Raw genomic sequence first — 23,154 nt, 5'->3', positions numbered from 1 at the left:
GTTGTCCGGGGGTTTGTTTAGGTCTCCCTCCCCCCCACCCCAGCCCCCCCGGCCCCTTTGTCTTACATATGTGATAGAGGGAGTGTGCCATTAATGGCTGTGCCAGGAACAGGTGCACTCTGGTAGTGTTGGGACATATGAAGTCTGCTTGGGGCAGCTGGTTCTGGTACTTCAGCACCTGGTAGATACATGCTGATCATGTCCCGAAGGTCCCCGGCTTGGCAAGGAGCCCTCGAATGAGACGAGGAGGTGACTACGGGGGGACTGGAGCTGGATTCCGTCTTGACCACCGAGCCCATGGAGCCCAGGGCCATGCCCGGGGTCCCTTGCTGGGAGTACGACATGCTGTAGGTAGGCGATCCGTTCATGTACGTCTGCGAGCTGGTCATGGAGTTGTACTGCAGGGCGCTCACGTCGTAGCGGTGCATGGGCTGCATCTGCGCCGCGTTGTGCGCGTTCAAGCCCGGGTGCTGCGGGTAGCCGAGCTGCTCTTGCATCATCCCATAGCCTCCGTTGGTCCAGCCGTTCATGTGCGCATAACTGTCCATCCTCTGGTTCACCCCAGCTCCCAAGGTGGCCCCAACCCCTACCCCGGTCGTCATGGTATTGGTGCCCGGCGCCAGTAAGCCCCCTGGCAACGTGTACTTATCCTTCTTCATCAGGGTCTTGGTTTTCCTCCGGGGTCGGTATTTATAATCCGGGTGCTCCTTCATGTGCAGAGCTCGGAGCCGTTTGGCTTCGTCAATGAAGGGTCTCTTCTCCGCCTCGGATAAAAGTTTCCACTCGGCCCCGAGCCGTTTGCTGATCTCCGAGTTGTGCATCTTCGGGTTCTCCTGGGCCATTTTCCGCCGCTGCCCGCGGGACCAAACCATGAAGGCGTTCATGGGGCGCTTGACCCGGTCCGGGCTGTTCTTCTGGTTGTTCGCGGCCGAGTTGGAGTTGCCTGTGCCTCCCCCCGAAGTTTGCTGGGGGGCGGGAGGTTTCAGCTCGGTTTCCATCATGTTGTACATTCAAACTACTTTTGCCTGGAACCAGCCCGGAGCGGAGAAGCGGAGCGGCGGCGGCGAAGTCCCGAGCCGGACTTTTTTTTTTTTTTTTTTTTTTCCTAGGGAGGGGTATGAAAGGGGGGAGGGGGACTCCCCAAAACCACACTTGGATCGAGATCAGAATCTTCCTCTTCGCTGATGGATTAATAATGCTAATAACTGCTATTATTACCGCCGGAGCTTCGGATTTAAAAAACTTCTTCCTCCTTTTTCCCTTTTCTCTGCCTGCCGCCCTCTCTCTCTCTCCCTCTCTCTCTCTCTCCACCTCGGTCTTAAAGAGCCAGCAAACTACTTTACCCCCTTTTGCAAACACACACACTCTCTCTCTCTGCCTTGACAACTCCTGATACTTTTTTGAACAAGTTAATAGACAACCATCCATGTGATGGGGGCTTGTCAGGGAATAAATGCGTTCGCCCCGGCCAATCAGCGCTCGGCGGCTCCGCCACTGAGGACAAGTCTCTACCCCTGGTTTTGCATGAAACGGGGCGGGGGCTCTCAGCCGCCGGGACGGCGCGGCGGGGGGGGGCGGGCCCAGGGCCGGCCCAGGCAGCCACTGGGAAGCCTTTGTATCTCCCCTTCCAGCAACAGGTCACACACGCCTTTTGGAGGAAGTGGGTAAACAGCATTGTTGCTACGTTGTTGTTGTTGTTGTTTTTAAAGCTGATGTTGGGAGAAGCCATAGGGGGAGCGGGAATGGCTTCCCCCCGACCCTGCGCCCCGTTGCGAAGTGTCCCCCGAGCCGTCGCCGTCCGGCCGCGTGTGCGGCGCTCGCCCCGTCCGCCGGGAGCGGAGCCCTCCGACCCGGGGCCGCGCCGCGGAGAGGAGCCGAGCGGGCCCCGCGCAGAACGGGGCCGTGCCGTGCCCTTCTCTCTCCCTCCTTCCGACCCGGAGGCGCCCGCTGGAAGCGGGAGCGGAGGACCCCCGACAGCCCTCCCCGCAGATCGCGGTGCGCGGCCTGCAGCCCAGGGACGCGCCCTCTGTGCGACGCTGGGTGGGCGCGCCGGGCGGGGGGGGGGTTGGGGAGGGGGCGGCCCGCAGGGACAAATAGGTAGTTTTGTTTCTCTTGTTGTCGCTACACGGGGCCGCACAAAGCCCCGGCTAAGTTTACTTCCACTCTCTTGTCGGGATCTTTGTTGCTAAAACGCACTTGACGACAAAGGAAGGAGGGGAGAGAAAGGGGGGCGGGAGGGGGGGCTCTTCCCGGCCCCGCTCTACGCGCGCTGCCGCGCCCCGACGGCGCTGCTTTGCCCGCGGCCGCGCTGCCCGGCAGCGCCGAGGCCCCCCGAGAAGGGCCCCCGAGCGGCGCGGCACCGCGCAGGGCCGGGTTGGGGCCGGGGCAGTGGCCGGGCGCCCCGCGAGGGCTCAGCCGCGGCACTGCGGCGCCCCCTGCCGGCGCGGTGCGGAGCGGCGGGAACCGGGGCGGGGGGAAGGGAGCCGCCGTGCTCCCCCCCCGTCCGGGTAACGCGCAGGAAAAGTGCGGCGGCAGAGGGTGCATCTCTGGATGATGCAAATAAATGCTCTCGGCTTTAACGTGTGTAATTCCGAGGCGTATATACAAGCCGGTGTATATATAACCTGGACAGAAACGACGGGTTTAAAGCGTCGGAAAAGGGGCGCGCTTTGCGGGATGCGCACACCGGCTGACCCCGCGCTCCCAGGGCCGCCAAAAGCTTTCTTATCGGTCGTGCCCGGGGCCTGCGATTGATAACAACATCCCAAATCATAATGATAATAATACAATCTTGGGGATAATGAAGTTTGAGAAGCAGGGAAGAGCGGGCGGTAGTGGTATAATAAGCGGATACCGGAGCGCGGCCCTGTGCGGGGCCGGGCCCCTTCCTCACCACGTTTATCGCACCCATAAAGGGTGGGAAATGCCCAACAACTGCGTTATCGGGCGGTATTTACAGCTTCGTTTGAACTAACCGCTTTAATTATCGACGCCATCAACTATATCTGGAGCATCTACATCATAACGCGCTCTAGAAAATGGGGTGCGGGCCGTGCGTGCTTGCTGCGCCGGGGGCGGTGGGCGCGCGGATGAACACGGCCGGACCCCGCGGCTCCGCGCACGGCGCTGGGGGAGCAGAGCGGGGCTGCTTCAGCACGAGCGGATTTATCAAACGGCTCCCTTCGGTATCATTTATGGAGATGCGAAGTGGTCGCATTAAGCAAATAGTCCGCAAATGTCCTCGGTGATGGGCTCTGCGGCACGCGCACTCTTATTTCCAGGTTATGCGTTTCTTTAAAAGAAAATGAACGTTAACGACTTGGATTTTGCGTATTTACTGCGCTAATAATCGCCGATTCTCTCTGAGCCCCGAGGATACAGCCTATCGTGTTAACTGTATCGGAAAGAATATACGCATTTTCATATTATTTTTCCGAACCTGCCAGTAACCAATCTAAGCAAAGTATTAAGCGGTCTTGTGGAGATGGAAGATTGCAGCTCCATTTTTTGTCCTTAGCTGCAAATAGAGGTTTAACTTGCAGTAATTAGGTGAGAACTAGCCAAGCATCTTACTATTATGATGCTTGTTAAAAACGCTTCTTTTCTGCATCTGCATTTGAGTGTGTTCCCCTCCACTCTTAATCTTCTTATGGAAATGAAGGCGAACGGCAGGGAACCTGCAGAGACTTAGAGAATGTCCTTGTTAACTGGAATTTCTCAGCATTGCTAATTAGCAGAGTTTGACGACCACCAGTATTGGGGAAAGCTCTGTTTAGCCACTCACAAACCCTTCCGAGGAAGAGCAGACTAATTTTATTTTGTAATTAAAATCTGAAAAGGGCCCTATTTGACAGTTAGGGCTATGAGAGTTTTATCTCCCTGTGAAATAATTACTGCCTTGATAACTCAATTTTCCGCAAAATGTCAACTGTGAGCTCCGAAAGTTTTAATTTCATTATGTTTAAAAAAAAAAAAAAAAAAAAAAAAAGCCGAAGACGAAAATGTACAGAGAAATTTCCTCTCCCCCGTCTCCTTCTGCAGAGCCGAAGTTCCCCGGGCAGTTCCGCACACGACCCATGCCCCAAGCCCTGGGGACCTCAGCTATCGAGGGCGGGAGGAACACCCTGAGTGTCCCCCGCAATCTACTGAAACCATTTCGAGTGGGTCCGAGCCCACGGAAGGGCAGGGCAGGGGGGGCTTCCGCCTTCTTCAAGCTCCCCAAATGACGAAAACGCCACATTTTCTCCAGGAAATAATTCCACAACGGTGACGGACAGACCCAGAGACAACCTGAGGGCACTTAAAAGAGGGGACAGAAAAAGAGGAAAAAAAAAAAAAAAAAAGCTCCACCAAACTTTAGAAGTTGGGGCCGAGTTCAGGGCCGGCCCGCACCCCGCCGGGCCCCGCACCCCGCCGGCCCGGGGCCACCCGCTCGGAGCGGCCCGGAGGGCGCGGGCGGCCGCTGGGGGAACGGGGCGGGGGGGGGGGAGACGACCGAGGCGCTGGAGCAAGTGTAATCCACTCTGCTTGCGTTTGGGATATTTTATTATTATTTAAAACGGTTTAATCTGCTTTTTGTCCCTGCCTGTCCAGCAAGTAGCCCGATTGTCGCTCTCAGAAGTGGCATTACACGTACAAACGATCGAGGGGGGTGAGGCACAAACCTGCGTCCAGCCCCAATTTCGCCCAATAATTTCATTCAAGGGCTCTAAGGACCCTTGAAAGCTGGGGAATGCGGAGGGAGCTCCGCGTTGCTCCCGGCGTCCCCTTTCATCCCCCTTCTCCCTAATGGAACAGCCGGGAGAGCACACGTGCGAGCGGCTCGTGGCCCCGCAAGCGCCCCGCGCCGAGCTCCGGGCCCGGCTGCGCTCCGGGGATCGGGGGGTGCTGGCGGTCCGCTCCGAGCCGCTCCGCGACCACCGCCTCCAGCAGCTCTGCTGCTACTTTGAGCGGCGTTAAGGGAAAAAAAGCAACAACACAGCGTTTAAAGAAAAAAAAAAAAAAAAAAAACAATCGAAAAGGAAATAAGAGGGAGCGGCTCCACCTTTCCTCTGTGGGACCACAAGAGAAATTTAAAAAAATAACCGTAAAGCTGAGATGATGGGACGAGTCGAACGTACACAATAAACATCAGCAAAGCCGGCTCACGCACACACACCGGCGCTCCAAGTCGCTTTCAGAAGGCTTCCAGCAAGCGGAGAGGCCGTGTGTCCAAACCTGCTCTGCTCCCAGGGCTCCAGAAACGGCCCTCCAACTCTGGCTGACTCTTCCCCACATCTAAATACCCGTCCCCGGCCCTCCATCCTGGAGCAGAGCAGAATGGAAGCCGTTATTATTATTATTTTACACGACCTTAAAAATAAAACAGAAAACCAAGCAGCAGCGGTGTGGCTGAGGTTGGGAACTGCCACATGCCATGGGGTGAGCGGCCCTGGGCTCAGGCCCTGTGCAGGCATGGCACCCCTGAGCGGCCCTTCTGGGCACTCTATTTCAAGTTATCTTTCCTTCCTAGTTTTATAAGAACAAATGAGTTTTCTTTTCCCATTGTAGTTGAATGAACTCATGTATATTAAACACAAAACCCCTCCTGAAGAACGCTAACTGCTTTGCCTAAACCCACAAAGGCACAAAAATCCAGAACTGAAGGTTTCCAGTTACTGAATAAGTCCCCTCAACTCTCTCAGGCGCGCAGGAAGGAGTGATTGGGACCTTTTTCTGAAAGTTTTAATGCCTGGAAGGGGCCATCTCGCACACAAATCCATTGTCTTTTACCAAAGCTGAGGTTTCTATTTTATTTCCCTCGTTCCCCCTCACCATCTTTCTATTGACTAAAGAAAAAAAAAAAAAAGGTGTAGAAACGCATCTGTGCATGGGATCACACGTGTCGCCCAAATCAAATGAAGTTCTCTTTGGCCCCGGAGCAGTTTTGATGGAATTATTCCGACTCCTGCATTGAATTCACTACGCTTCCCAAAGAAGCTCTTGCAGATTCAATGGGACCGCCTGAGGAACAGCCTGGGGTGCTTCAAGGTTGCACCTCAAACCCTGGAATCCCGAGGCACGGTTTGAAAAGTACATTAAAAAAAAAAAAAAAAAAAAGAAAATGAAAGAAAGAAAAAAAGCAATCTCTTCCCAGTGACTCTCAGATCACTGACACCATCGCCCATAATGGAGCCAAGACGGTGACTTTTATCTCGCTGTTCCTCATAGTCCTTAATTTGGAGCTCATTGACAGGACAGACGGTAATGACACTTTCAGAACTGTTATGGTCTGGAGTGACAATCTCTCCATCTCGCCCGTGGTTTATTGACACCATGGGCTCATTGTGACAACTTAGGCTTGCGATTTCAGAATTCTCAAGTGACGGGCTCGTTGGGGGGATTTTAATTCAAATTATAGACTAGCTGTCCATATTGTGAATTCATATTTAGACGACGCTTAATCAGAGCAGAGAGACGGTGTTATAAATAATGCCATCAGTGCTTCCCATGTGCCTATCTGCTGTCCTCCGCCCCAGGATGACCCCAGAGAGCCTTTTCAGGAGGGAGCCCGGCCACTCCCCGGCATCCCCCGAAGAGCTTAGGCCTGTGTGTGTGGACAAGGAGAGCCTGAAGGGCACATGAAAAATCTGAACCCTCAGGGCTGGGTTGGGGTGTGACGCTGCAGGGGAATGGGGCTGCTCCCAGCACCCCTCTGCCCTGGATGGGCTTGCGGCAGCCGTGCCTGGGGATGGGGGAGGAGAAAGGGAAGGGAAAGCGAGCAAACCTGCCCTGCATCCCTGTTGCTTTTAGGATTTATTTCCTCCACTCTTCTGCTCCTCGAGAGCTGGAGGAAATGCGGACACATAAAGCCTACTTCCAAAAGACATACATTAAGTAAAACCGCTCTTCACCTCCAAATGGGGACAAGTGCAGAGCTGCCCCCCCCCCCCCCCCCGGTGCCAGGTGTGTGCCACCCCCGGCTCCCTCCCGGCTTTAGGACCGACCCGCAGCTGGCACCGAGCAGCCCGGGAAGCGCTCCTGTTTTGGTTACAGCCTCACTCAACGCCCCAACTTCTGCCCCTCGGAGAGGGAACTTTACGAGCCCGTTACAGCCCCCTCAGCACTGCTGTTCTGCTGTTTCCAGGGGAGCCCAGCAGCCCCGCTCCGGGTCCGGGTTAATCATTCACACTGCTGCAGGAGTCACTGCGTTTTTTGCAAAGCCTTCCTGACGTTAGAACGTGTGTACCAACCGCTCTGGATTTTTTCCGTTTCCTGTGGTAATTGACATATAATATCTCTGTTTATAGCTGGCTTGACAGATCCATACAGATGTGTATTTTTGCTTAATTTCAGAGTTATATATACCCAACGCGCGCCGAGGGAAGAAACAGTAAAGGAAATCTGGGAATTCCGTTGTGCAGAAATCTGCGCAGGGCTCTTGCTATTATTTATAGAAAACGTGATGTCTTTATTTTGGGACACATTGGGAGTCTCAAGCTGAGATCAAACCGAGAGAACGGAGCGCAACCAACAGTGATCCTTAAAAACCCCAATTCGTACATAATGTCTAAAGAGAAAAGTTTCCTGTGAGACGCACGGCCGTAGGAATCATTTCATAGAAGAAATGCGGCATTACGACTTTCAATCAGGCTGCCAACAGGAGCGACAAAATCACCCCAATTTAGCAGAAATCATTTGGTTCCCATTAGCGTTCCCCCCCGCACAAATCGCGGTCAGTTAACACCGCACCTCGCAAACACCGCGCAGATGCCTATAAAATAAGTGGCGAATTCCTGTCCAAGTTGGCGACAATGCGGCACCTCGCATATTTTGGCTGATGGTTTTGTAACACGCAGCTTTCTTTTAAATCTGTCAACAGAGGGGGAGAAACCCCCGCTCTACGCATTCACTGAAGATAACGCTTCTCCTTTTCCAGGAATCGGGGGAGGGGGGATTATTCTGCTCTTTTTTTGGAAGGGAGGAGGAAGACGACTTCATCGCTTCGCCTTAAAATACGATATTTGCGAACATTTTGCCTTAATGAAACGGAACCGCCGAGCTCTGCTCGCAAGTAACACCTGTCAGTGCGACTTAGCGCCGGCGCCTCGGGGGGAAATCACAACCACAGCATCCGGAAGGCTGCAGCGTCCCGACAGCAACGGGAGCTGGGACGAGGGATTCGCCCAGTGCCAGCCGCTACTGCGGCGCTTAGAGCGCGGGCTGTCGGCGCGGTCCCGCAGCAGCAGCACACTGGCCGGGCGACAGCGGCATACGGGGACACTTCTCCGGGGACGGGGCTTTCGGCAGCTCCGCTCACACGTACGTCGGCGGCGTTATGTCTAATGACCGTACATCCACACAGCTCAAGCTGGAGGAGGCTTCCCTTCCCGTGATTTCCGGGCTCTGTCTCACCTTGCCCATCCCCACCTCCCCACCCAGCACCGCCGGCCCGGGGGGCTCCGCTCCGCTCCCCGCCGAGCCGCAGTTTCTCCGCCGGGTCCCCGCGGGCGGCTCCGGGCGCGGCCGATAGGGGGCGCCGCAACCCGCGCTCAGCGCCGCCTCCCGCCCGGCGCGGCCCCGGAAGAGGGGGAGAGCCCGGAGCGGAGCGGGGTCGAGTGCGGATCTTCAGGCTCGGCAGATAAAAGAGATTAAAGGCTAAATTCTCTCTCACTCTTTTTTTTTTTTTTTTTTTGGTAGCAATTTTAACCAACCACGAAAACGCAGAGCTTTTATCCTTTGATGTGTCTCAGAAAGAAACTGTTACATCAGTTGTGAAATTATATCGTTTCGGAGCCGGCCGTGGAGTGGGAAAATAATTTAATTAAAAATAATCATAATACGAAGACCCGAGCTTCCGCTGAGGCACTTAACGGCTGACACAAACCCTCCGTCTCGTCTCTCCCAGCGCTCCCGATGCCGTTGCACGGGAGGCATTAAACCCACATAACCCGGCGGGTCGGGGCTGTCCCCTCGGGGCCACACAAAGCAGCGCTCGCCCCGCGGCACACGGTGCTCTCTGACCACATTAAGCAGAACTAAAATGGTACCCGGGTGCCCACTTTCCCCCCGCTACAAAAACTCTTCACCTGTATTTAAATAGCACGTCTTTAATTACAGCGGTTGGGGATGTATGAGGCTGAAATGAAATTAGCAGTCATTACCAGTCCTTTAACTCCGTGGTGCTTTTGATCAGCACTAAATTAGCTTTCCAGGCCTAACAAAGGCTCTATAGCAAGCAGTGGGCTGTAAATAAGACAGCTCGACCTGCCCTCAACACCTTTTCTCTTGTCAATCACAGCTCTATCATTCAGCCCAAGATTAACCTTTATCTACCAAATTCTTACCCCAAAAATCAGAGGAGGGGGCGGAAGGGCGAAAGGGGGAAAACCCAACCTTAACTTTGCTACCTGTAACTAAAAAGAGCCTCCCTTTAAGCGGCATTATAATGACCCAAAATGTCAAAATCGATCATTCCCAGCCCAAATCGCAGTGCACCAGGAGGCAGCGATAGGCGCAGGCAGTGACACGCATCGATCGACTCGCAACTTCCCCTTCGCCCATCGAGGGTTCTGCCAAGGGACGCCCCGCGTCTCTTCCGTCGTCCACGTACCCCGTCTCCCAGCGCACGGTTCTGCACGGATCCCCGCGCGGCCGCAGACCCCCCGGCGTCCCCCCTTTTCCCGGGAGCGGCCCCGGAGCCGCCGCGCCGGGGGGGAGCGGGGGGAGGGTGCGGGCCGCGCGCCGCCGGCAGGGGGCGCCAAAGCGCAGGCGCCGCAGGCGCCGCGCCAGCGCCGCTGCGCGCCCGTTGCGCGCCCAGGTAACTCCCGCAGCGCGGCCGCCCCCGGCCCCGCGGAGCGCCTCGGCCGCCTCCCGGACGGCGCAGAGCAGCGCCGGCGTGACTCAAACGACTGCCGCCCCGCAGCGCAACCTGCCCCCGCTCTGCGGCTCGTCCCGAGGGGCACCGCCGAAATAGCAGCCCTGGCCGAAGCGGCCCGCGGGGACCCCTTGGTCCGTACGCGCCGGCGTAGGGGCGGGCGGCGCGGGGCGGCCTCGGGCGGCTCCGCTCCTGCCCGGCGCTCCGGTCGCAAAAGCGGCTGCCGCGCAGTTGAGGGCAAACCCAAACCCGCGCACGAGTCCCTCAGTGTAACGCCGTCGAGCTCGGAGCGGCGGGCGTTAAGCGGCAGCGGTATTTCTCCATCGTTTTAAAGGTCACGGGGGAGGAAGGGGGAACGCCATGAATGTCAAAGTTGTGGTGCAGTACTTACATGTCGGTGCCGGCGCAGGGTGGTGGCGGTTAGCGGTTTGATTGGCAGCTTAGAGCGAAAGTCCGCGCGGACTCCTGAGCCCGAGTCAGCCGCGGGGCTGGGAGCACTTCTCACCGGACAGAGGCAGCTGCAGGCAGCCCGCACGTCCCCGCTCCTCTCCTCCTCCAGCCAGGACGGAGAATGAATCCATTTCGGCTTTTCTTCCCCCGGCTCTCCTTCCGTTTGCCTACACATCCTCCAAGTCCTAGCCCTAGCTTTTAACTGCGGTCCCTGGAACAAGAGGGGAAAAAATCGTTTATGGCTTAAAAAATCCAAATGGCTGATTTTGTGTGTGTTATAAGAATGCACCCACGACAACAAAAAAGTCACTTCTCTGTCCCCCACCGTACAGCAGAAGAATAATAAAAAAGCTTTATATTTTTGCAGTGGGTATTCAAAGATAATTTGATGCCATTGTTTCTGCTACAGATGGTTCTTTTTAATACAATAACACTGCTCTTTGTGCATACTACACACAATAAAAATCGAAAGCGTTCTCTTGAATAACCATTTTGTTCTCGCTTGTATACAGGCCAACAAAAGCTGCCGTGAGGTAATGGGTTCTGTTTATTGAAGCCATAGAATAGAGGTTTGATAAAGATTTTTGTATATAGGGAGAAAAAAAAAATTAAAATGAAGACCTCGCAAGGTCGAGCCGATCCCCGCGTATTTACTACTACTGAAATATTTTATCAATATATTTCTTTGACTTGCAGCTGCAGGGTTCCCCCCACCTCCCCCCACCCTCAGCTCAGCCCAAACATTTCTTTCTCCGAACGTGGGGAGCTCCGCAGCCGCAGCGGCCCCTCCGACCCGGACCGTGTGGCAGAGGAGCCGCGAGAAGCGGGGCCGAGCAGCGCGGGTGCGCATCTCTGCGCGCGTTGTTCGGCGAGCTGCCGTCCCCCCGCAGCCCGGGAGCGGCTCCCGGCGTGGGAACGGGGCCGACCTCGTTCCGTCGGTTCCCCGCTCGTCCCCGCACGCCTGGAGCCGCAACGACCTGCGGCCGCCGAGCCGCGGCCCCGGGGCGCGCCGTGCGGGTGGAGGCAGCGAACTGCAGCGGAGTTCTCGTGCCCCGCCAACTTTGCGCCGAGAAACGAATACACGGGCAGCGCTCCCAGGGAAAATGGATAGCGCGGAACCGGCGAGAAGCGCAGCTGGGAAATGCTTTCCCCGGGTCCGGAATCGCGCGCCCGAAGCGCTGCCCGCTGCCCGCTTCTCAATGCGGTTGAGACTGTAGCGAGCAGAGGAGAGCCCCGAAGCCAAAGAAAGTGCTTAGACAATGGGGCTCTGCGGGAAAGTTGTTAGGCAGTGCCTGTGTTTGTCTACCTTTCTATAGGAATTAATGCCACAGTGCTCTGTGCCTCTGTAGCAGGGGCTGACAGTAATCCACCTCTGTGACTTCTGCCCTTTGTGTTTTCACAAAACTCGGCTCACTTGTAGCACGACAACAGCACGGAATAATGACTTTAACCTTCAAACATTCTTTAATTAGCTTTTTCAGCAGACGCAAAGATGCCCAAATGAGCCCTTTGACAAAAACTGACCCACGCCTTCCAATTCTACTTTCACTTTTGGGACTAAGACGTTATTGGTTCCCAACTCGTCTGAAGTCATCTAATAAGGGATTATTTAGGAACTATTACCCACACGCCAATTAAAGCCTCTCCGATGAAATTCGGGAGACAAAGATAAGCATCAAAACGGAAAATTAAACTATTTGCGCATAGCTTGTTTTTCAACAACCCATTTTCTATCTCAGGATAAACATCTTCGTGCCGGCTCGCCCCAGCCGAGCGGGGAGGGAGCGGGAAGCGGCGCCGAGGCGGCTCCGAGCGGCCCGGGGGCGGCGGCCGCGTTCCCTCCGCTCCCCGCACGGCCGCTCCGATCGGCTCCGGGCCTCTCCGGCCTCCCCGTGCCGCCCCCGGCCCCCAGGCCCCGCTGCCGGCGGATGGAGGCACTGCTCTGCCCGGGCTTAGCGCCCAGAGGGCAGCGGAGCGCACACGAGAGAACTGCTATCACTGCACCTCTAAGCGCGAAGGAAAGAAACATCAGTGGCATGAGAACCCGAACGTGCCAAAGTTGGGGAAATCGTGCAAGTGCTTTCCTAAACACTGGGCAACATTAGGGAAGAAAGTGCCGCTTCAGTAGAAGAGGTATTTTGTTACTCACAGCGGTGAAGGAAAGGGATTAGTAGGAAAGGCGCGTTTCGCTACCTATAGAGGTGCTTTGGGTTAAATGGGAACCGGGCTCTGAGCAGTTTAATGCGGACTTAGCGAGGAAAGATGATTTTTTTTCAGACAAAGCACCCCGATGGCTCAGAAATTATACGTCGTTCTTAACAGCTGCATACAGCTCTTGGAGAGAGTTTCCGAGCAAATTACAGCAGCGTCCTACAACAAGCTGACAAAGGGATTCCGGGAATGCCAAGCACCGAGGAGGGAAACACGAATCACTCTCTTTAGCCCGAAGCACGAAATTGGCTTAAAGCTCATTTTGCTGATAGCCGGAAACGAAATCATCAGTGCGTGGGACCGGGAGGCTGCAACCTTCAGATGCGCGGGATCAACGTGTGCCACTTCCTCGGGGACGGCGGATAATCAAGAAGCAAAAAAGAAGGAAAACGCGTGAACCACGGGTTGGAAGGGCTCTGAGGGAAACTCACATCCCAACACGCCTTTCTCGCCCCGCACGGCACCGATACACGTAAGCTGTGTCCCGAAACCGCTCCCACGGGACGGGGAATTGAATGTCACAGAAGCACAGAGTGGTATCACGCGCCGGATTTCGGCTTTCACAATTCACTTAAGACTCGAGAAAACAGAACGGAGCAAAGCACCCGCATCTAGCAGTACAGATGAAATAGCAGATAACTCCAAATTTCCGCAGCAGATCCCTATCTTATCTGGTAGCGGATCCCCGAGCGGTGAGGATTTGCCCAGGGGCGCTCTCCCTTAGAGGCGCTGAGCGACGCCCGACGCACCGCCGCGCCCGGGGAGCGAGCAACTCCCGGAGCCGGGCCGCCCCGCCCGGGCCGAGCAGGGCCCCGCACCAACGAACATCTCGAACATCCCGGCACCAGGCGCGCTCTGCCCGCCGCCCGGCTGCAGAATGCGCGCTCCCGGCGCACACACGGACGCGCTCTGCTCGCCGCTGGCTCGGCTCGGGACGCCCACAGAGAACGCGCGGCCGTCCCGCAGCCGCTCCCCGCGCCCCGAAGGACGGGCATGGAAGTGCCCGAAAGGAGCCCGGGCCGCGGGGCCGCTCACTCGCGAGTCCTTTCACTGCGTTTCCCTCTTTTCACCAGGGAAAGTTCTCCGGTGCGATCGCTTCCATAAGTTCTTGGCAGCACGCTTTCAACTAAAGCACGTTTGGGTTTCTCTGTCCCCAAAGCGTGCAGGGCAGCTCAGCGGGATTCACACCCGTCCTACGGACACACGGTCCTTCCAAAAGCTTCCCACCACCTCACGGTGCTAAAAGAACATCTGTGAAGTACCGAAGCAGTTTGTTTGTTTTGTCCTGGGATACGACAGTAAAAAGCCCGCTTAACTGCAAGCAAAGAACACGCAGACTCCTGAGGAGCCGCAGGTTTGCAGGGCGGGCAGGCCCTTCGCTGTGCCGAAATGTACGTGTGAGCTTCAGATGTGTCTCCGAAATCTGGAGACTTTTCAGTTTTTTTCCCTCCCTGTGAGCGCTCTAAGAGATCTGAAATTGTTCATTCATTATCTCAACACTGACTGCAATATTTTTGCTGCCAATTGCTATGGATAGCTGCAGTGCCAAATACGCCTTTACTGAAAGATGAGCACAGAGCAAAGGATGCATTTCTCCTACGAAATATTCTGTTAGCACTTTGCTCACACATCTCAAGGACTCAACATCTTCCTTTTTTCAGTCCTCAGATGGCAACTTTCTCTGGAGTTGGGCTCCTTTCACGTTCTGAAGATGAATTTGTCACGGAACTTAGACTTGTCTGCAATAACTGACACCTTCCGGTGTACGAGATGGCAACGTATCACAAACAGATTGATGCTGAAAATACTCTGGCAAATAACAACAGTAATTCAAAGCAATTTAGATAGTCAGTGCGTGTATTTCTGCATACAGTAGGCACGTGCTTCACATACCTGTACATATGCTACACACTGTGACAGCACACAGTCTATATATGCATGGCACACAATAGCTGGCATTCAGAGGACTGGGGCTTTCTGCCCACACACTTTCTGCATGTCTGTGGGATATGCATGCGTTCTTACATCCTAAGTCATAAGAGATCATTCTGAATGCTGAATTCTGAACATATTGCTGTGAGTAAGGTGGCAATCCCCAAACCACATGAGGTCATTTCACAGTACCCCTGTCCCATTACACGCTCATTGCTGCTGTCAGCAGCCTGGGACTGTGAAGGGACAGAGCCAACCTTGGCAGGGGGCTTCCAGCAACACCCAGAGAACAGTTTCCTGGCACTGCGCTGCCTGGCACTTTGTCTTGTCATCACTCACTTCAGCTGCAATGTCAATTTGGAGAGGTTATTTTCTCTGTGGCTTCTGTATGGTTTCAGGTAGGCCCTCATCATCACCACCTCATCACAGGGACAGCTGCTGATCTTTAACCCCATTCCCCACAGCCTGCTATGAGCAGTGACTAGGAGACTCCGTGACTTAAGGAGGTATGATCAGTTTATGAGGAACCACCCAGACTTAGAGAGTCTCAGTGCAGCCATCACAGGACTCGAGACAGCAATGAGGGTCCAAGGTGGGCCAGAATACACTGTGCTCAACACTGTGCTCTGAACGTGGGCAATGAGTATGAATCCCTCCATGCAATTTGAAACCCTCTGCCAGCGATACAGGGTAGCAGCTCTGGACAGGTCAAAAATCCAGCTGAGGGCTATTTAGGAGAATGTTAACAAATGAGGATATGCAGAAATGAGGGATATCTGCTTGCAGCAGGAAAAGGGCAAACAACTCACACTGCATCTGGCACGGAATGAAAAAGTGTACAACGGATTAGATATCAGCCACTACTATCAAATCCATGCCCAGGAACCTAGGGGGAGGGAAACACGGAAGAGCAGATGCTTAGAAGGTAAAACACCCCAATTAACCTCATTATCTTTTACAAAACTGTACTATTAATATTCAGGGGTTTTCAAATTACTGTTGTTGTTGTTGAAGAGAATCTGTTGACTGCAGCATGTGTTTTGTGTTTTGCTGTACTCTCCCAGATCAGCATTGCCCTTCTTAAGGTCAGGGGAATGTATCTTAAAACATTCATATATTTAAAAAATATGTATTGTTATTTTAATAGGCACTGTGGATAGTTTAATTTGTATCTGTATTAAATTAAACATATGGTGAACAGGGTATAATAGATTTTCTATAATTTAGCTGCCAATGTGGCAACAGAAGCCAGTTACTCTCACCAGCAGACTTGTCAGTGGTTTGTTTACTAGCTTATTTGAATTAAAATAAAGCTTCGCTTCTGCTGACTGCACATCATTATCTATGAGACCATAATCCTGCTAGCAAATCCTATATCTTCCAGAACTGGCTCTTTTGTTTGGGATTACTGAGAGCTTAGCCTATAACAAAGAGGAATAAGGCATCCCTCTCATCCTCGTAATTAAGTGTGGGGAGTAATTTAGAAACAAACCCAGGAAGATGTACAATTTGGAGTTCTGCTTCCATACAGGATTGGGGAACAGAAGAGGCCAAACACTGATTATGGCAGCGCAATGTTAAAGCTATTACACTGCTGTACAACAGGAACCCAGCTTTTAAAAAGAAATGGCAACTATCAATAAAGTATTAAGTTGTTTTACACTACAGACATTTTTTGCTTATCTAAAGGTATGCCGGAAAATTTGGGTGGAGCTTAGAGCCCAAATCTCGGATTTTCTACCTGCACAAATTACTTACATGTCACCCTCATAACAACTCCATTTTGAAATAATAATTGAAGCTTGAATTATTTTAAAGTCTCCCTTACTGACTTCACTGTTTTTAAAGAGAACACTCTCCAGGAATAGAAATAGTTCCAGCAGCTGAACATACCTGCTTAGGTGCTAACTTTTTGTACCACCAAGATTCATATTTTCCTTTGGGAAACTGAGTAGGTAGTTTGGAGATGTCAGCATTTTCAAATCACCTTAGAAATGACCACAGCATTGGGGTTACAATAGAGAATGTTTTAACATAGGTGCTCTGAGGTCAGTCAAATGTACCTGGGTGATCTTTAGTGCTCATTCATGTAATCCATTTCTCTTTCTGCTTGAAACATGAATTATGTTATATATAGGTAGTAGCAATTAATAATGAGGTCACAAAAAATAGAAGTCTCGGGAGTATAGAGATACAGAATACCTATTTGCAGAGGGCTAATAAGGACAAGGGTTGATTTATAAAAGTCTTCAACATTAATTGTCACAGATGGGAATTCTGAGGACCTCTGCGAAATCAAATGAGGCCCCGGTGAATTATAAAGCAGGTCCTTAGACTTTAAAAACATTTAGGCAAAGTGACAGTTCAGAACATCTGTTAGCCTTCTGTCTGAGGATAAACTGGATGTCGTGGAGTGCACAGCTGTAGGCATTTTCTGCCTCTTTTTGCCAACATCTGTCACAGCGTTACAGTAATATAGGTAATTATCAACACCTCATATAAACTGTTTGCTATTTTAATTTCTGAATAAGTAAAATTAGCATTATACCCCTTGGGGAAAAAAAAAAATGCAGGAGAGGAAGAATATACGTTCCCTTTTAAAGCTGAATGACAGATCTGATCATTTTAGGAGAGCTGAAATGCAGAAAAGAAATCTCTACTACAAATAAGGTCCTTAGGATAACATAAAAGACTTAGGTGAGAACAAGTTTAAATATCCTCCCTTTCTCTCCCTGCCTCTTAAAAAAAGACATCTGAGTCTCATCTGTCATAAGCAAAGAAGATCAGTAGCAAAAAAAGACAGGAAACCCTTAATCATCTATGGTTTTCTCCATGCACAAGCAGCTGTCAAATGATGTGTGTTTTACCACAGTAACAAAGCCAAGGGCTCATCAGTACCAAGCAATTTTACTGTCAGTTGGTCATCCTTCCCAACAGCTGCAGTAAGAAAGAGATCACCTTGCTGTGACGCCCGGAGGCTCAACCTCAGCAGCTGGTGAGGGGCAACAAGCTGTAGGACTTTCAGAAATAGAAGCATGGTCAGAGGTCCCCAGTAACCAATGGAAAAGGGTGCACTTGGAAGAGATTCTCCAAAGAAATGCCTCAAAGCCATATTTCAGGATGTTTGGTCCCTTTTCACAGCTGGAGATAGAAACCACTGCCCTCTCCTCAAAATCATCTACCTGGCTGTGGACTTGGGCTCCTGTGAAGATGCTGATTCCCAAATCATCAACCAGTTGCCCACTTGGTGGCTGTCGTAATGAGAGAAGTGCACCCACAGGCTCCTAGAGCACAGGATAAAGAACAGCAGAACAACAAAGCAATGCTGTCAAACAGTACCGGAGACCACGTCAGTCTCAACTTGCAAGTATGAGCCTAGTGTCAGAAAATAATCAAGTGGCAATCAATTTTACAGCATTATATGGAAGTAGCAATCACATCCAGTTCATACGTATTTTGCTTTCACCACTAAAAGAACAGCACCTCTGCTAGAAGTTAACATTCCAACATGGAAAAAGTGCCTTTAGCTCTTTATATAAAGAGGAGGCACATGGAACAAAGTGGTCACTAATACGCTATTTTTAGTGCCTGAACTACAGTCCAGAAGATAATACCCAATTACTTGATATAGTGCTCTATACACTCTCTGAACAACAATAGTGGACTGAGAAGCAAGAGAAAGCACCAGAATATGGTTTTGAAGTCATTCAGATTTCATGTATTTTATTTTCTTCTTATAAAAAAAAAAAAAATAGACTTTGAAAAGAGGTGCAGTGTTGTCCAGGTTGAAGGAGGGGGGCCAGAGAAGAGTTTAAAGGGAGATGAGAGCAGATGCAGCTTGAGAAAGAAGAGAGAGAGAGACCCTGACTACAGGAAAGGAGAGCCAGGGCACAGACAGCCTGAAATCTAGAGAAAAGAAAGAGAAAAAGAATCTGGGGTGCAGTCAGAAAAGGCATCGGCATCGCTGTAAGCACGTCATAGGCGTAACTGTAAGGACAATCTATGCAGTTGTGACCAATACAGGATTTTACCAATTCTACTGGCTGCCCTAGCTTTCACTCTGCTGGTGATCTGTGCTGACTGAGCTGCAGGTTTTTTTTCTTTTTTTTCCCTTCATAATCTCTGCTAGCAGTACAGTATTTTACTAAGACATAGAGAGGACAGCTGTGGATCCATACTGCTTGAAACTGACACTGAATTTTTGGAAGGGGATGTTGAGAACCATTCTTGTCTTACTTTTATTACTATTATTATTATTTGCCTCATCCTACTGTACTCACTATTCATTATGTACCCTTTCTTATTTCACATGCAGTCAAGGCTAGCTGGAATTGTATGCATACTCCATGCAGCCTGGGATCTGGCACTCCTGCAAAGACAATCCAGTGAGGACCATTGCAGCTGAGATCCTGAACCACTTGGGAAAGGTTTGTAGACTGCCCAAGACATAGGTTGGGACTATTTCTAGATCTTCATGCCTTCAATGAGCAATTATTGCTCTGCTTTTTCTTGCCTACCACGACTCCACATCCAGGTGGATGCCAAATAGATTTTACCAAATTACAAGCTACAGGATAAATATTTTCCTTTTAATTTTGGTTTCAGTGCTAAGGTTCTTAAACATTTATTTTAACGTTCGCAAATAAAACTGTCTTAGTTATTCTCATCACCCAACTACCGAAAGGCATTGTTCGAATGCCAAAGAGTACATGAGCTACTGCAGATCACATAATAGATGCCTACACATTCTCTACACTAGTAGCATTTATTACTGAAACAGTGTTTTGTAAAGAGCTCTGAGATACCTAGGCCATAAAAAGTGTGATATAAAACAAAATGCTATTCAGTTCAATAGACGTCTGATAAGAAAAGAACCCTAAAATTTGAACAGTTCCTCCTCCCCTTAATCAGCCCTAACAATGGTACCCCAATCTCGGCACTCCTGCACAAAGCAATATCTGTCTTTTAGAGAGGAATAGGAACGCGCAGCTAACAGAGCGCGCTCATTGGTGGAACATTGTTAGGTGTTTTATAATTGATAGTTTTCAGCATCAGCACAAAGGTAAGGGCTTTAGCCTTGAATACTACCCACTAACAATGTACCCACATACAGAAAACTAGTGCTAAATGTATTTATTAAAATAAATGCTTTAAAATAGTCTGCTTTTCATACAAAGTAATTATCTTACCCTATGTGTAAAAGGTACTTTTGTAATCAATGGTATACAACCAGCTTCAGATACAACCACATGCATACACCCATTACACACAGTGATGCTCATCAGATTGCATGGGACTGAATCATTTCATTATGTTCTGTAGCTCAATTCTTCAATTCCTGTAACTTCAGCTGGAATTCATCCAGATCAGCCCTGTATTCTAAGATAAAATCAAAATACTTCAAGGCCACAACCACCAAGAAATACAATCAGCTCTCAACACAGAATAAGATATTTCATACTTCTCACGCATGGTTCTCACTCTAACAGTGTCAGGGCAACAGATTTTTTATTTTTATTTTTTATTTTTTTGGCACTTCTAGCCTGTTCATTGCCAAAGGACAAGAAAAATATGTTGTGGGTATGAAAGAATTTTGTAGCAGTCAAAATAGGAGTAGCAGCCAGCTGGAGAATTTTAAATGCCCTAAATCTTCACAAGTCCTGCCCAAGAACCTAATCACTAACAAGCTAACACACTGATTTTTTTAATACCTTGGACAGAGCAGCATAGTAAAGAAATAAAATCCAGGAAAGAAAAAAAAAAAAAGAGCAGAGGAAATGTAATATAGTCATGAGTTTTCCACTGCGCTAGACAAAACCAACCTTGTTAGTAGAACTAGGTGAGTAATCATATGGGCAAAATGTTTTAATTACTAAAAATGGTTAGTTTTGTTATTTGGAGAATCCTATCATCTCTTAATTAATTAATTTGCAAGAATTTGGATGACCATCAATTTATTCATGGAAATGTTTGAGAGTTGCAAGCTATGCAAATTCTGTTGCTAATTAGTTAATGGCTACATTCACCCTGTCAGGGGCTGACAATCAGATACTTGTGCTTGTAATTCTTACACCCATCATCATTTGCTCTTAACAATACACCAGAATGCTTCTGTACTTGCGTAGAGTGGACAGCACTGATCCTGAGTGGCTTTCCCCCCAGGATCAGTGTTTCCATGGCAAGTCCTGTGCAGAACCATCTCGTCTTTTCCTCCCTGCAGTGGATGCTTAGGGACAACAAAACAGAAGCGAAGAAATAGGTTCTACTCTATTATTACAGAAGCTGATGAGAGTCACCATTATGGTCTAGGCACTGGGGAAATAAAGCATCTTATGCTCCTTGATATGTTCGTGTGTATGAACCTCCAGCTCTTATGTAACTGATTCATTCTTTTACAAGTTAAGAGGGACACAGAATGAAGTTAAATGATGGAAGATCTCTAGATTAGATTGAAATACTGTTGGCTGATCATTGAATGACAGTGACACGATTTCTCTACCTTTGATTTTATTCATCATCTGTAATGCACAAGCCCAATATGGGGCTGTTGCTGGGTGTGTGGTGTATCCAGGATAGTTTTTATCTCTCAGAGAAGTAAAAGGGAACAGTGCAGTTGTTTTTATTTTTCATTTTTGAGTAACAGAGATTCCCTTAAAAACCTGTAATAACATGACTCAGGTGGTGACCCAAGCTAAATTAGAAAACCAGAATTCTTCTCTAAGACTAACTTAGTCCCAGCATCATAAGATCCCAGGATCCTATGCAGCTTAAGGTTTTTAGAACAGTTATATAGGAAAAATTCACATGTGACCTTAAGCACACCAGTAGCTATTGGACTGGAGCCATCGCTGCTCCCCCAGAGCCAAATGCTTGAAATTTGTCTTTTTATATCCTTTTTCTACATTTACTTACACTAATAATCTAACCTGTCTTCATAAATGACACAATATCATTTAGGATGTTCCAATTATGGGAAAAAAAATATAATCTAAGTGGAAAGTCCTTTGCAACATGTATGTGTTCCTTCCCCTTCGCTTCCCCCCCACTTCTACTGCCATTAAAATGTTCAATTTCAGAGGAGCTAGCATAATTTTCTTCCTCTTACACTCTTTTTTTTTTTTTTTTTTTCTCCCATTCATTTTATTATCATTACAACTCTGGGAAAAGATGCACTTCAGTGGATGATAACCAATACTACACAGTTTAACTGATGAAGTAGCTGCTCTACCACAGAATGACTAAAATAAGTCCTGCTAGGAATGCAAAAAAATTACAGAAAAATTATTATTATTTTTTTTTAATCAGTTAGGACAAATTAACTAACCTCACAAATTAACTACCTTACACTGCTTTTCTCAAAGGAAAGCGAGGAACAACATTTGCTTGATATAAAACATCATATTCTTAAAAAGCCAAATGACAAACATAACCATACATGAACACACACAGCAGAATAGAAAAGGTCAAACACTTCAGTGGTCAAACCACACAAGCCCTCATTTGAGCCAATTTACACTCCCTTCCCTCTATGAATTAGCCCCCAAAATGGAAGTGCTTTACCAGGGAGAACGAGTAACAATTTATTTCCAGTACCTGTAAATAAGTCACAGAACTGTAAACAGACACTTCAAATACTTTCCACAGACTTCAGAAAACGTTAAAAACCTCATTTTTTAAAGAGCATTTTGATTTTTTTTGCTATTGCTGTGAATGTTGATGGAAACATAAAAGAAGGGACGAGTAAAAGGGATGACCAGTTGTTGGCAACTTTTCACCCAGACCTACAGCACGTTCTGAGCATTAGGAGGTAGCAGCACATTCACCTCTCGGTTTACCTGCTGCTGTGACTTTGGAAGCCTCTGATGAACAAGCCCACTGAAATGTCCCTCACACAGCCACACTACATTACATTCTCAAATTTTATTCACAATGCTTCACTCAAGAATGATTTTCCAACTCTCCCCTATGGTCTTTTATGTGCCAGTGCACTTCTACAATATGAAACAGAAAAAAAGAAAATACTTGTCTTCAACCCATCTCACCCACGTGTCTATTTCTGTTCAGCTTCATCTCCCATGGAAACAAACCTTCTGTGACCCTGTGGGAGAACCAGCCATTTCCTCTCCTGATAACTTCTGGATCCACTGGCCAATTTTAATCACATTTTTCTGAGGAGTACTGAGTCCTATACACAAACTCTGTAAAGATCAGAACTGCAAAGAGGAAGGAAAAAAAACCAACATTTCCAGTGTAGGAAAGCTGGAACACAAGGAAACTGCAACCTGGTCTGGAAGGTGCCCACTAGCCAAGCATCATGTGCCCATGCAGCACAGCCCTGGCTCAAGAAACAGAAAGGAGCTTCTCTTTGTCCCCAGTTGTCAGAGGACAATACTGTATGTCTGAAATGCAAACAAGTGAAAATTTGCATGGAACTTTACTAGATGAGTGGAGGAAAAGTAGCTCTGGGTGGTTCTCTGTAGCTTACTGGGCTGGAAACAGGTGCAGAATATCTGGCTACAGCCTGGCAGAAACTATATGTCTTGATCACAGACGGGAAATAAATGGTTTGTCTGCCTGTACTAAATGAGGGTAAATAAATAGACAACGGAATCTTCAAAATATGTCTGCAATATATTGCACGTGACACTAACATTCAGCTGTAGAAGCTACCTCTTCCTCCCTGTTTTCTGTATCAAAAGTCTAAG

The 23,154-nt window shown here is 49.6% G+C and overlaps 1 protein-coding gene and 1 long non-coding RNA gene across 9 annotated transcripts in view; both read right to left on the bottom strand.

Moving 5' to 3' along the window:
• Positions 1-23,154, bottom strand: part of LOC122185475 — a 219,364-nt gene that overhangs the window by 32,011 nt on the left and 164,199 nt on the right. For 7 of the 8 annotated variants that reach the window (XR_006180879.1, XR_006180878.1, XR_006180876.1 and 4 more), the window contains one exon: positions 10,248-10,517. The exons of the other annotated variant lie outside the window; for it this stretch is intronic. This is a non-coding gene — a long non-coding RNA (uncharacterized LOC122185475). The remainder of the gene's footprint in view (positions 1-10,247; positions 10,518-23,154) is intronic. 8 annotated transcript variants of the gene reach the window in all.
• Positions 59-1,428, bottom strand: SOX2 (SRY-box transcription factor 2). The gene has a single exon (XM_042881299.1). The coding sequence runs from the start codon at positions 1,008-1,010 to the stop codon at positions 63-65; it is 948 nt and encodes a 315-aa protein (XP_042737233.1). The 5' UTR covers positions 1,011-1,428; the 3' UTR covers positions 59-62.

This window comes from Lagopus leucura, unplaced genomic scaffold, assembly GCF_019238085.1.
Source record: "Lagopus leucura isolate 7727_CA_CO unplaced genomic scaffold, USGS_WTPT01 Super-Scaffold_100029, whole genome shotgun sequence".
NCBI lineage: Eukaryota > Metazoa > Chordata > Aves > Galliformes > Phasianidae > Lagopus > Lagopus leucura.
This window is presented reverse-complemented; position numbering and strand designations above follow the sequence as displayed.

Excerpts from the sequence above, each read along its gene's own strand:
- SOX2 (XM_042881299.1), bottom strand. The coding sequence starts at position 1,010 with ATGTACAACATGATGGAAACCGAGCTGAAACCTCCCGCCCCCCAGCAA.